The sequence below is a fragment of the Hemiscyllium ocellatum genome, chromosome 2 (assembly GCF_020745735.1).
Source record: "Hemiscyllium ocellatum isolate sHemOce1 chromosome 2, sHemOce1.pat.X.cur, whole genome shotgun sequence".
Lineage (NCBI taxonomy): Eukaryota > Metazoa > Chordata > Chondrichthyes > Orectolobiformes > Hemiscylliidae > Hemiscyllium > Hemiscyllium ocellatum.
Genome location: NC_083402.1, coordinates 87,296,718 through 87,311,812, shown reverse-complemented (window position 1 = coordinate 87,311,812; position 15,095 = coordinate 87,296,718). Strand labels below are relative to the sequence as shown.

General features: G+C 39.6%; 1 protein-coding gene across 1 annotated transcript in view; it reads left to right on the top strand.

Moving 5' to 3' along the window:
* Window positions 1-15,095, top strand: part of gkap1 (G kinase anchoring protein 1) — a 58,569-nt gene that overhangs the window by 39,879 nt on the left and 3,595 nt on the right. Inside the window, exons 5-10 of the mRNA XM_060845159.1 lie at window positions 2,385-2,407; window positions 2,843-2,986; window positions 3,509-3,610; window positions 3,696-3,759; window positions 8,470-8,540; window positions 13,310-13,387. Of these exons, the coding sequence (XP_060701142.1) occupies window positions 2,385-2,407; window positions 2,843-2,986; window positions 3,509-3,610; window positions 3,696-3,759; window positions 8,470-8,540; window positions 13,310-13,387 (482 nt within the window). The remainder of the gene's footprint in view (window positions 1-2,384; window positions 2,408-2,842; window positions 2,987-3,508; window positions 3,611-3,695; window positions 3,760-8,469; window positions 8,541-13,309; window positions 13,388-15,095) is intronic.

Below are 15,095 nucleotides of genomic sequence, written 5' to 3'. Positions count from 1 at the left end.
GGAAATATTGTATATAGTGATGAAAATGGGTTTTGTTTTGGTAGGGGAGAGGGATTCCAAATTTGTAGAATTAATGTCTGGAAGAGAACGTTGAGGGTCCACTAAAAGGAGCTTTGTGCTTTGTTCAGTTCATGCTAAGATTCAACAGCCAGTGTAACTTTTCAATTTAGTTCCTTTTCTTTTCCTCCAGTTTCTTTTTTTTCCTTATTATCTTACAAATGGCCCCCTTCTTTAAGTCACCTCATTATGCTAAGTTTAGAGACCTATAAGAGGTCTCTAGACTTTTTGTTCAAGGAACTCCCTTAAGAGATTTGTGTCCCATGTGCGACAGTCTATTCATTGGTGTAAGTCAAGCTGGAGACCTTTTGAATTCTAATATGAAAGCCAATAATATCATTAGAACTCAACCAGAAAAATTCCTCCGATATTTGTTTATGTTTCATTTTAACTACTTTTTTGGAAGTGTTCAACTCTTTCATGTACAAACCCAAGTTACCACTGTAATTCTGGAAGTAACAACAGAGAACTATGAGCTGATCAGAGGAATGAATGTGGATCTTCTCAGTCGCAGTGTAAGCAGCCTAACTGAGGGGAAATCTACTGACTTTCATCTGCTTGGACTAGAATAGGTCTGTAATCATGTTCAGAGGAACTGGGAAATAATGAATCATTGGTTTGCTTCAGAAGAAATTAAATGCAATTGACCTTTTTTAATGCTGACATGAATTAATAAATCATTAAGTTGTTTCTCACTTTAAGACACCAAGCAGGCAGCAGTGCAGAATCCGAAAGGGCAGAATAAAATTTAAAGGAAGTTGCAAAGCAATGAGCAATCAAGTAATTTTAAAGCCTTAAAAAGTATTTTAAACAAAACTTTTTATCTGTAACATCCCAGAGGCCCAAAAACTCATGAGAGCTTTGATGTATGGATAAATAAAAGACATTTGAAAAAGGTTCAGAATTTGAGGAAAGGATGCTTTTAACATATTTTTAAAGTGGAGAGTCAGGTGAAGAATCATTTACTTGTTGCTGTTTATTTCTTGTTAGTCGGATGCTCAAACCCTTGAACACTTTCAAAAATAAATTTATACTGTTCAGAGCTACAGATGAAAATGCAGACGTTTTTTAGATTGAGAAATATTTAAAGATCTGTAAACTGAAATTATTTTAGGTAATGCATGTTGTGTGCTGCCAATAGAGAAAATGCAGATTGCAGGTGATACTTGTTTGTGATTAATAGGCAGCATCCACTTTGCATCTCATTGATAATCCGATTAAAATGTACACAGTTTGTGTCTCTCCCTATCTCTCTTTTTCTCTATATCAGCTCCTCACTCCCATCCCAGCAGTCCAAGTATCTTACCAATACTTGCAATAACGTGATGCATTCTCATCAATACTCCGTACTATTTAAAGGCTTCTTGTTTGGATCATTTCTTCATGGAAAATCTTTATGCTGTGCAACTTTGGTAACATTTCTAATTGAGACCTTCACCCCCCTCACTTTTTCTAACCCTGTGCATCTTTGGTATTGATATGCTAAATTATCTAATTGCCTGATTCAGCAGCAATCAAATTTCAGTATGTTTTGATTTTCACACACATTCACTTCTCCTCAATGAGGATCTGTTTATTTTCTCTTTCATAGTCTGGAAACTTTTTCCACTCATTATAGTGGTATATTTGTTAGGTCAATTGTTTTTTGAATTTTATTGCCTGTGTTTGTTGTTGGACAGTATAGGTGATGGATTGTGGGGATACTTGCGCCTCTTCATAAGAGTTTGTTAAACGCACATGGAAAATATCCTAACAGGGTTAGATGAAGAGGGATGCAAACAGGCTTCAAGGGAGTGCAAACAGCCATGACACACTCAGGCCAAATGGCCTACTTCATTACTGCAAATGACTGGTACATAAAGAATTTCGTAGTCTCAGTTTAATCAGCCAATAAAAGGAATGGTGCTAGATGATAGTCAGGCATGTTTCATGTATGACTTGTGCTTTTTCTTTAGAATTCCTTACCTAAACTACAGCATTATCAGAATGCAGAGAAATGTTATATCCATGTGATGACTCAGGCATTAACTGTCAATTGCAATTGTCATAATTGTGAGGCAGCCCCAAATCTCAAATGTATTAACATCTGAATCATGAGCCAATTTTTGTTTTATTTTATATATTAAGAGTATTTCTGACATGCTTAAAATGCAGCATTTTCAAATCACAAAAATAAGTTTGAGAAAGCTAGTGTGGAATTTTAAAACATGCAAGTGTATAGTTTGAGCCACTTTTTCCTGTTGGTTGTACTAGCCACAAATTGCAGCATGAAATGTATTGCCATATATTCATATACCATATTAACTCTCCATTTTCTATCTCTTTAGATCAGACAAACAAAAAATCTGAGGTATGCAACTTGGCCATAAACTAATAACCTTAGTAATTTATGCCAATAATTAACAAGAATGTAATTTGTAAGCTCTCTTTAAAATTAATTTTGATTTTATAATGCCTGGGTTTCTTTAAACCTTTTTAATAAAATAATGGCCAAAGTTTGTGTGATTGGCAAAGAAACGAGGAGCCTTTCTATATGTATTGAGTTAAACTTAGAATGCATTGCATGGTGCTGCAAACCAATTCAGCAGTGACTTTGAACAGGGAATATACTTGAAAAAGGCAGAGAGAATATTTCAGGGCTGTGGGGCAAGTCAGTGGGACTTACTGGATAACTCTTAATGGGCTCTTTGCTTCTGAGAAATATCAAAGATATTCAAAATTGACATTCATTGAAAGAATGAACATCCCTGCCAACTTGGGCTGACTACTATAATCTTGTCTCCAGGAGCCAAAATCTTTGCATGCAACAACAGAAGAGGATAGTTTCTTTAATAAACTAGAAGAAGATGCAAATAAAATATTGTTGATGGAGAAAAGAAAACAATGCACAAGTTCAAATGGACTGGATATTGCTACGCAAGAAAGTCAAGTATGTATTACCAAAATGGTTTTCTTGTGTAATAGCTGGTCCCTATGTTGTCCATTATTTGGGAGGTGAAATGCTATTGTAATATTTAGCTGCTTATTGGCTACTGATTTAAAGCCTCCCTCAGGAATTACCTAAGTAAGTATTGTGGTGAGCCAAAGACTGTGGCTGCTCAATGCATGAAGAGTACTGACTTAATGACTCTGTATTCCAAATGACTGGTGTTCCATTTAGGAGTTTGCTTGAGACTGGAGCTTAATACTACAGGGCTGAAAGATCATATGGAAGCTGCAGAAATGATTAACAGCTATTCCAGATGTCCTGTTGGACTCTTCTCTGTATTAAATTACATCTGGATGAATGTGCTGTTGGCAGGAAACAAGCTATAAACACAATAGTTTGTGAAACAACCAGAGTTTGCATTGCTTTGTTTGTATGATGTTCAAATTTCAAAATGGAACCCTTTTATATTTCATTGCAGTCAAGAGAAATACAGATTTTCATTATTTTTCTGTTGTTTACTAGGAAGCTGTTTCCAATAACGCAAGAACTGAACAATTAAAGGATCAACTGGAAAAGAAAGATTTGAAAATTCTTCAATTGAAACAAACTGTTACACAGTGGGAAGTACGTCTTTAAGTTTTGCTATTGTATTTAAAACATGTTCTTACAGGCATCCGACTGATGTTTTCCAGCTTTCTTCTTTAAATAGGCAAAATATAAAGAAGTAAAGGCTCGAAATGCTCTGCTTTTGAAGATGCTACAAGAAGGTGAAAGTAAGTACATATATGTTAATATTTGTAAGACCTGAAGATTGCCCAGTGATGTACCATGCTAGGAATATTGAAGTTTCAAGTGTACTCTTCCATTAATTTAGATCATGGTTGAACTACAGATTGACCTCATTTTATTTGTCTGTACTTCCTATTCCTTGATACCCTTCACTAAAATCATAATACTTCTCTTATCCAAGCCTTGAAAGCTATTTAGCACACTGTTGTATTCCAGTACCACTGCTGAGTTGTAAAAATTTCATTTAAAAACTTCTTCATTTTTAATCACTTCAATTTGTCATATGTAATGGATTTTATTGCACTAGGGTATCTGTTCATTAAATCAATCAAAGCTCACTTAAGTCTGTTGTAGTAAGTTGCTGAAAGTACAAGTTGATAACAACACAGCAAGGGAAACTAAACATTTGGGTCTGGATGAACAATACTCTTTCTTTAATCAGTGAGACTGAAGAATCAGTGAGATAGAAACACTGGGAAGGAGGGTGAATTAAAGTAGATGAACTCAATGTCAAATAAGGTACAGAAACAGCAATAAAGAGTGGAAATATTGGATTTAGAGTAAAGAAGCAAAGGATAATTTCAAAAATTTATATACTTAACATTTTTAAAATCATTAAAGATCAAAATTACCCGAAAGGCAGAGGTGATGAGAATCTGGATTGCACTGAATAGGAGGGCAGTACTGCAGGAAACCTCACAACCTTTACAAAGTACATTCATGTTATAGCATTCAAAGCTACGGGCCAAGTGTTGGAAAGTGAGACTAGTTTAGATAGGTGATGGATGTTGTTTTTTGTCAGTGCAGCTTCAATGGGCAAAATGGCCTGTTCTGTACTGTATGACTCCATAACTTTCTGAGGCTCCACAGTTGTAACAGTTCACTTACAGTCCCAAAGCTGAATTTTTCCCTTTAAGGCAGATATTGCAAGGTGGACCATTTCTCACCATTGCGGTCTTGTCACCTGAGTGGCCATGCCTGCCCAGCATATTTCTGCCCTCAGAGTTGGGGGCAATGCCCTCACAATGTGGAAGGAGAGGCAGGCACATAGCGAGGCAATTGGGTTTGAAGGTGTAGCTCCATTTGCTGGGAAATTGGCCAAGTTCTGTAGACAAATAGAATGCTTCCAATCCCATCCCCGTCTTTCATCATTCATCGTCATTCATGTACCATTGATGATTTGCAGAATTCTTTAACTCTATAAGAACATTGGGATTGAGTACAGGACCTATTCGGGTTTATCTGAGATGCTTGAGAGTTTAGGGAAGTGATTGCTGGGCCCCTTGCAGAGATATTTGTACCATTGAAAGCCTCGTGAGAGGTGCCCGAAGGCTGGAGGTCAGCTAACGTGTCACCATTTAAGAAAGGTGGTAAGAAAAAGCCAGAGAATTATAGACCAGTGAGCCTGATGTCAGTGGTGGGTAAGTTGTTGGAGGGAATTCTAAGGGATAGGATTTTCAGGTATTTGGAAAAGATAAGGACTGATTAGGGATAGTCAACATGACTTTGTGTGTGTGAAATCATGTCTCACTAACTAGATTCAGTTTTTTGAAGAGGTGATTAAGAAGATTGAAGGCAGAGCGGTGACCATTGTCTATGTGAACTTCAATAAGCTGTGGTAGATTAGTTAGCAAGATTAGACCATATGGAATGCAGGAAGAACCAGGCATTTGGATCCCAAATTAGCTTGAAGCTAGGAGACAGGGTGGTGGTGGAGAGTTATTTATTGGACTGGAGACCTGTGCCCCGTGGTATGCCACAGTGATCAGTATTGGCCCAATGTTTTTTGTCATTTATATAAATGATTTGGATGTGAATATAGAAGGTAAGGTTAGCAAGTTTGCAGATAACACCAAAAGACCTGGACCAGATGTGGAAATGGGCCAAGGAGTGACAAGTGGAGTTTAATTTAGATACATGTGAGGTGCTGCATTTGGTAGGGCAAATCAGGGCAGGATTTTGGCACTTAAAGGTCCTGGAGAATGTTACCAAACAAAGAGACCTTGGAGTGCAGGTTCTTAGTTCCTTGGAAGTGGAGTCGCAGGTAGACAGGGCAGTGAAGAAGGCGTTTGGTGCATTTACCTTTATTGGTCAGTGCATTCAGAATAGGAGTTGGGACATTATGTAGCAGCTGTACGTGATATTGGTTAGGTCACTTTTGGAATACTGGTCTCCCTGCTATTGAAAAGATGTTGTGAAACTTGAAAGCGTTCTGAAGAGATTTACAAGGATATTGCCACGGTTCGAGGATTTGAGCTATAGGGAGAGGATGGAAAGGGTGGGGCTACTTTCCCTGGAGCATCAAAGGTTGGGGGGTGATGTTGTAGAAGCTTATAAAATCATTAGGGGAGTGGATAGGGTGAATAGTCTCTCTAGGATAGGTAAGTCCAAAAACTGGTGGGTATTGGTTTAAAGTGAGAGTGGAGCAATTTTTTCACACTGAGAATGGTGTATATGCAGTGAGCTGCCTGAAGAGGTGATGGACATTAGTATTGTTGCAATATTTGAAAGGCATCTGGATGGGTATATGAATAGGAAAGATTTCGAGGAATATGGGCCAAATGCTATCAAATGGGACTAGATTAATTTAGAATATGTGGTCGGCATGGATGAGTGGGATCCAAAGGTCTGTTTCCACTACTCTCTCAGCTGTCAAGATAAGCAAATGCCATTCAAGACCCATTTTTTAACAGAGATCTTAAGTAATCTGAAGACTGTCAAGATCAACTATGTCAACAACGCCTGCTGAGCTGAATAGATGAGTGAGGTTTAGAACTCCGCCAAGCACTCATGTTGGGATTCCTTGCCTAGCAGATTAAACAAAGCTTCCAGATTTTAACACTTAAAACCTTAGAAATCAGTGAAAGACTAAAGATATCTATTCAAAATTAAAAACAGGAGTACAGATATGAGCCCTCATTCAGTTAAGAGGTGAAAACACAGGATAGATGACACAGTCAAATCTGAATATTAATGCTGGACAAGACCACTTTTTCCATTGGATAATGTACTCTAATGTGTCTGAACATGTTTTAATCCTTTCATAGTGTTGGTTGATGACTGATCTATTGAAAACAAAGCATAATTATTAATGACAATATTGAGTATGTATAACTTAGATTGCATTATAATGTGCATTATGAACACGTTATGACCTTCCCACCAAAATGTTGCTGACTTCAAATGTGGGAGTCCTACCAAAACGAGGTCAACTCCATGAAAATACTGAGGAATTTAAAATGTCAACCCACACAATGTCACCAAGCACTGTGAGCGTGCTGTGCGCAGGCTTGTGACTTATTCCCTTTCTGGATTGGAGGTTAATGAAGAATTAAAAACATTGTTGGGGAAGTTAAGAAATCTAAATGTGGCTTTATCCTTCACTCTGACTTAACCTCTCTCCATTCTCCAATGCTAGCAACGATCAGTGTAATCTGAGTAGTGTGATAAGTCTTTTGAATTACTTTAGTTATAGATTAGTGTATTTAAAGATCTTCTCCCACTGCACCATTCACTCACAAGTACAGTATTTCAAGTTGAGAATGATGTGAACTTTTTGTTGACTGTTCAATTGAATTTTTTTTTATTTCTCAAGATATGAAGGGATATTTTATTGACTGTTGTGTTTACTTGGAGTCTTTAGCATACTTTGTGTCTGATCGCATTTGTAATTAATGATTGGTTAATACTTAATACCAGTGATTAAGCTCATCATTGAAACATTCATTTCATTGACATCTACCAGCTTATTTTTGATTCACTGAATGAACTTGTAATGACAATATAACATGAGATGAGCAACAAATTACATTCAGTTTGTCTAAAGTAAATAATGTAAATGTATGTTTTAAACTGCATTGCAAATCTTAAATAAACAAACATAACTGAAATTTAATCACCAAGGAATTATGTTTATCTTGATTAGGACCCTTGTCTAGATCACTTACCGAAGTATTTTTATCTCTAATTCACGAGCTTTCTTTCTATTTTTGCCTGTTTAGCTTTTACTTGTGTCTCTTATGTCAAAAGGTCATCACCACTTCTTATCTGACAAGTTAGTATACGCATTATTCTCCCAAGGCATCGGAAAAGGTCAAGTGCAGTCTTCAAGTTAAACTGGGTTAGTGAGTGGTGGATAATTAGTCTAGAACACGTAGACATTATTCATCCCCCACTTTTGACAATATTCTATTTTGTTCTTGTTTTTATATATTTGTTTTAATAACTCCAAAATACAGCTTGTGGCAAAGTTGGTTAAAGGGATTAGGAAGTGTCTATGCAATGCAGTTTAATGACAGTGAAGCAGCCAAATGTGTAATTAAAGAAATAACTCCACATACATAGTCGCCTGAGGCTGGAATCGAACCCAGGTCCTGGTACTGAGAGGCACCAGTACTAACCATCATGTCGGCATGTCAGGAACAATTTTAACCCGAGTCTGCTGACATGATAGGTTCAATGCCCATTTAATTTCCCACTGATACAAATCCATGTGCAGTTTGATGGTGGCTAATCTGATCGCATCAATTTTTAATGCGTATGTTTGGATCACCATTGTTCCTGTGACATGTTTTATGTAATATCAATAAGAATTGGATCAATATGCCACGAGGAATACCTCAGTTTTGATGTGAAAGCCTTTTTGAAAATATGCAATATAGAGGTATACATTTATATTTTCCCCTGCATTTCAGTGAAAGATAAAGCAGACATACTTTTACAAGTTGATGAACTGTTAACTATCAAGAATGAACTGACCTCACAGGTAAGATCAGTGATTACAAGCTATTGAACAGTGCCTTGTTAACTGAGGTTTAATAAACCAGTACACACCAGTGACCTGCTTAAAACAGGAAATGTAAAAACATAGTCTGAGATAACTATGTTAATGATTATATCCAGTGACACTTCATCTCATTTGGTTGGAGTTTGGGAACTTGATTTAAAGTAGGGAACATGCCTGTGTTGGTTTAAGACGTTTCCATATTTTAAGTGAAAATTAAGTGAGCTGATCTCATACAGAGCCGTGGTTCCGAACCTTTTCACTGTCGAGGCTCACAGGATACATAAGTGAGCAGAATTCCTTTTTCCTACATGTGTAGTGACAAATGTCAGCAGATACTGGCTTGAAAACGGACACCCTGCGGAGATCAGAAGCATAGACGTGAAAGTTTGATTGATCACATCTCACCTTGTGATGTGCTATGGCGCACGGGTTGATGTAGGGAACTATGTTTTACTCTGGTCTCCTGTGTAAATGTAGAAGTTCAACAAGTTCTGCCCTTGATCACCATTGATCAACCTCAGAAGTGCAAAATGTCAGCAAGTGTAAGATCAGATTTACCTCTAGGGTATGTTGCAAGTCAAAGGGATCAGAGTTTCTAAACTTAAGAACCCATCCTAAGATTTTAAGGCATTCACCAGTGGCTCCCTGTCTCGCCACACAAACAATTTCAAGAATTTAATGGTGATCCTCAAAGATTACTGTAGGAAGGACTGAGTTTTACAAGTCAGCTCAAATCATGGGTTGACACCAGCACTTTAATCATTGGCTGTGTTCAGAATGTGACGAATCAGAAGTGCCACTTGCCACTCTGAATCTTATGGTTATCAGTCCAGTGCCATATTGTTAGGGAGACAGAATTTAGTTGCAGGTGGCACATTCTGCTTGTTATATCAATAAAGGATAAGAAAGGAAATGAGAACTGATATATTGTTCAATTCCATCAATTTTGTCAGCTTTAATCACATTAACAGCTTCACTGAGAGTCAACCCATTTCAAGAGTAACAAGTGAGCACAAATGAGCCATAAGGAACGAGTATGAAATATGTCTGTCCTCAAAGTTTGTGCGAAGATTTGTAGCTCGGGTGCTCGTTGTTGTGGTTCTGTTCGTCAAGCTGGAAGGTTTTGTTGCAAACGTTTCGTCCCCTGGCTAGGTGACATCATCAGTGTTTTGGAGCCTCCTGCGAAGCGCTTCTTTGATGTTTCTTCCGGTATTTATAGTGGTCTGTCCTTGCCGCTTCCGGTTGTCAGTTTCAGCTGTCCGCTGTAGTGGTTGGTATATTGGGTCCAGGTCGATGTGTTTGTTGATGGAGTTTGTGGATGAATGCCATGCCTCTAGGAATTCCCTGGCTGTTCTCTGTCTGGCTTTCCCTATGATAGTAGTGTTGTCCCAGTCAAATTCATGTTGCTTGTTGTCTGCGTGTGTGGCTACTAGGGATAGCTGGTCGTGTCGTTTCGTGGCTAGTTGATGTTCATGTATGCGGATTGTTAGCTGTCTTCCTGTTTGTCCTATATAGTGTTTTGTGCAGTCCTTGCATGGTATTTTGTACACTAACATTAGTTTTGCTCATGTTGGGTATCGGGTCCTTCGTTCTAGTGAGTTGTCTGAGCGTGGCTGTTGGTTTGTGTGCCGTTATGAGACCTAAGGGTCGCAGTAGTCTGGCTGTCAGTTCTGAAACGCTCCTGATGTACGGTAGTGTGGCTAGTCCTTTTGGTTGTGGCATGTCCTCGTTCTGTGGTCTTTCTCTTAGGCATCTGTTGATGAAGTTGTGCGGGTATCCGTTTTTGGCGAATACCTTGTATAGGTGTTCCTCTTCTTCTTTTTGCAGTTCTGGTGTACTGCAGTGTGTTGTGGCCCTTTTGAATAGTGTCCTGATGCAGCTTCGTTTGTGTGTGTTGGGGTGGTTACTTTCATAGTTTAGGACTTGGTCTGTGTGTGTTGCTTTCCTGTATACCCTTGTGGTGAATTCTCCGTTCGGTGTTCTCTGTACTATCACGTCTTGGAATGGGAGTTGGCTGTCCTTTTCTTCTTCTCTCGTGAGTCGGATTCCTGTGAGTGTGGCGTTGATGATCCGGTGTGTTTTTTCTATTTCCGTGTTTTTGATGATTACAAACGTGTCATCGACATATCTGACCCAGAGTTTGGGTTGAATTTGTGGTAGGACTGTTTGTTCTAACCTTTGCATAACTGCCTCTGCTATGAGTTCCGAGATTGGTGATCCCATGGGTGTTCCGTTGATTTGTTTGTATATCTGGTTGTTGAATGTAAAGTGTGTAGTGAGGCACAAGTCCAATAGTTTAAGTATGCCGTCTTTGTTGATAGGTTCCGCGTCCTGTTTTCTGTATGTCCAGTAGGTTGGCTATTGTTTCTCTGGCTAGGGTTTTGTCAATCCAAACAATCAAATACAAAACGAGGAAATTGCGCGCCAAAAGTCATTAATTTCAAAAACCACTAATCGTGAATGGACCCTGTCACTATAGGACAGAACAGGACAACACCGCAAAAAAACGGCACTAAAAGAAAAAATGGCTAAACTAACACGCAACAAAGAGGACACTACAACACACACCTGGGTTAAAAACCTCTCCCACAAACAGCTCACAAACATGGAAAGAACAATACTGGCCAAGGGACTCAACTACAACCACAGGGATGCCAAGACTGCAGACTTCCTGGCAGCACTGGAATGCACACTCAGGAACAATGGACTGATAGAAGAGACACAACAAACAGTGAGACAAACTGTCGTACCTATGATGATAAGGAAAAGACAAACACATAACCTCAACACCAAGGAGAGGGAAGCACTGAAAGCACTAAGAAACGATAAGAACATAATCATACTACCAGCAGATAAAGGCAGAATGACGGTCATCCTAGATAAATCAGATTACATCCAAAAAGCACAACAACTACTCGCAGATACCAACACCTACCAAATGAAGGAATTTGACCCCACACCACAACTCACCAATAGAATAAATAACACACTAAGGAATCTACAAAAAAACGGACAGATAACCAAAGCTGACCTACAAAGAATGAAACCGGAAAGCGACAACACCCCCAGATTCTACGGACTACCTAAAGTACACAAACCAGACATCCCACTCAGACCCACAGTATCACTACCAGGGACACCATCATACAAACTGGCCAAAGAACTACAACAGAAACTGAAACACCTGGTCAGCGGATCCAAACACTCCATACAATCAACACAGGAATTCTTGAACATCATCAGAAATATACACATAGACAAAGAAGAAACCATGATCTCATTCGACGTGACGGCACTGTTCACTTCGATTGACAAAACCCTAGCCAGAGAAACAATAGCCAACCTACTGGACATACAGAACAGAAAACAGGACGCGGAACCTATCAACAAAGACGGCATACTTAAACTACTGGACTTGTGCCTCACTACACACTTTACATTCAACAACCAGATATACAAACAAATCAACGGAACACCCATGGGATCACCAATCTCGGAACTCATAGCAGAGGCAGTTATGCAAAGGTTAGAACAAACAGTCCTACCACAAATTCAACCCAAACTCTGGGTCAGATATGTCGATGACACGTTTGTAATCATCAAAAACACGGAAATAGAAAAAACACACCGGATCATCAACGCCACACTCACAGGAATCCGACTCACGAGAGAAGAAGAAAAGGACAGCCAACTCCCATTCCTAGACGTGATAGTACAGAGAACACCGAACGGAGAATTCACCACAAGGGTATACAGGAAAGCAACACACACAGACCAAGTCCTAAACTATGAAAGTAACCACCCCAACACACACAAACGAAGCTGCATCAGGACACTATTCAAAAGAGCCACAACACACTGCAGTACACCAGAACTGCAAAAAGAAGAAGAGGAACACCTATACAAGGTATTCGCCAAAAACGGATACCCGCGCAACTTCATCAACAGATGCCTAAGAGAAAGACCACAGAACGAGGACATGCCACAACCAAAAGGACTAGCCACACTACCGTACATCAGGAGCGTTTCAGAACTGACAGCCAGACTACTGCGACCCTTAGGACTCATAACGGCACACAAACCAACAGCCACGCTCAGACAACAACTCAGTAGAACGAAGGACCCGATACCCAACATGAGCAAAATACCATGCAAGGACTGCACAAAACACTATATAGGACAAACAGGAAGACAGCTAACAATCCGCATACATGAACATCAACTAGCCACGAAACGACACGACCAGCTATCCCTAGTAGCCCCACACGCAGACAACAAGCAACATGAATTTGACTGGGACAACACTACTATCATAGGGAAAGCCAGACAGAGAACAGCCAGGGAATTCCTAGAGGCATGGCATTCATCCACAAACTCCATCAACAAACACATCGACCTGGACCCAATATACCAACCACTACAGCGGACAGCTGAAACTGACAACCGGAAGCGGCAAGGACAGACCACTATAAATACCGGAAGAAACATCAAAGAAGCGCTTCGCAGGAGGCTCCAAAGCACTGATGTCGCCTAGCCAGGGGACGAAACGTTTGCAACAAAAACTTCCAGCTCGGCGAACAGAACCACAACATATGTCTGTCCTTTTTAAAGAAATCGCCTTGTTTGAAAGAATTGAAACCCATCATCAAGTTTCACATTAACTCCTTAATTCCAGATATCAGTGTGTGAGAGCTATTCTCACATATACAATAAGGCTGCTCATTCAAGATGTTCTTCTCTTTATCTAGGTTACTGGCCTGCATGCAGCTCTCGAACAAGAAAAATCAAAAGTCAAGCTTTTACAAGCAGAGTTAACAAAATTTCAGGTAAAATGCTTACCAAAATGATATCTGTAATGTTAAAAGATGAGTAACTGTTAACTATTTGAATCATATTGTGATTTATCGCCTCCTACATTACAAGACCATATTTGATATTATTATTGCCTTCTAATGCTAGTTATTAGTCAATTGGAAGCAGCAAATTATCTCATGGTACTCTGTACTTCCTGTCCAAATTAGTTATTCTGTCTCTGGAAAAGGTAAAACATGCTGATGGAAATACACCTGCAACATATACCATTTATTTTCTTGACAAAAGATTGAGAATGAAGCAGAAACAAATACTTAATGGAAGCTTCATGATCACTGCATTAATTATTCCCCTGAGCCTCGTTATAGCCCAAGAAAGGAAAAAAAGACACTTCTATGCAAAAGCAAAGCCTCTCCAAAGAGGTAGTTACTGATATACATCCTGGATGTTAAGCTGCAGAAATTGTCTTCAATCAGCACTACTTAAATGAGGGAACAACAATACTCTTTTTGTATCACTTGTTGCTTTCAGGCCAAAATGTAGTCGCTGATTTATCTTTCGAAATGTAAACTTAATGCCTTCTACAAAGTTTGATGTGCATGCTTCTTTCCGATACCTGAAATTCGAAAGGCAATAACTTGCATAATACCTGAGGTATAACTGATGACCTGCAAAAACTTCTTATCAGTACAGTCAAAAGTGTAATGACATTCATAGATTGAAAGAAAGAATTTTCACTCCTTTAATGTACAGATGTACACTTTTAATGCCTACATTGCCCAGGAATATCCATTATTTTTATGTCCTGCAAATCTTATTTCCAATATCCTATTTGTCAGTCTTCCGAATTCATCTAAGGAAATGAAGTTCAGTGCTGATTGTTTGGAAAAGATCTTTCCATCTGTGAATCGTAAAATCTCAAACTTATCCATGGGAAGGAAATGGAGTGTTAGAGAATAGGTTTAGATTAGACTTAGTGTGGAAACAGGCCCTTCGGCCCAACAAGTCCACACCGACCCGCCGAAGCGCAACCCATCCATACCCCTACATTTACCCCTTACTTAACACTACGGGCAATTTAGCATGGCCAATTCACCTGACCCGCACATCTTTGGACTGTGGGAGGAAACCGGAGCACCCGGAGGAAACCCACGCAGACACGGGGAGAACGTGCAAACTCCACACAGTCTGTCGCCTGAGTCGGGAATTGAACCCGGGTCTCAGACGCTGTGAGGCAGCAGTGCTAACCACTGTGCCACCGTGCCGCCCGTTTACAATTATGGTCATAAAATCCATGCACTATCCATGTTGAAAGCCTGAGGTGTGATGTGATGAAATTATTTAACTCTTCAGGTGTTATTCAGTAAGGTATTTTTGGTGCCTGAATCATGCTGAAAAATGTGTTGCTGGAAAAGCACAGCCGGTCAGGCAGTGTCCAAGGAGCAGGAGAATCGACGTTTTGGGCATAACCCCTTCTTCAGGAATGAGGAGGGTGTGCCAAGCAGGCTAAGATAAAAGGTAGGGCAGAGGGGCTTGGGGAAGGGGCATTGGAAATGCGAAGGAAGTTAAGGTGAGGGAGATAGGCCAGCGAGGGGGTGGGGGCAGAGAGGTAGGGAAGAAGATTGCAGGTCAAGGTGCTGAGTCCGAGGGTTGGGACAGAGATAAGGTGGGGGGAGAGGAAATGAAGAAGCTGGAGAAATCTGCATTCACCCCTTGTGGTTG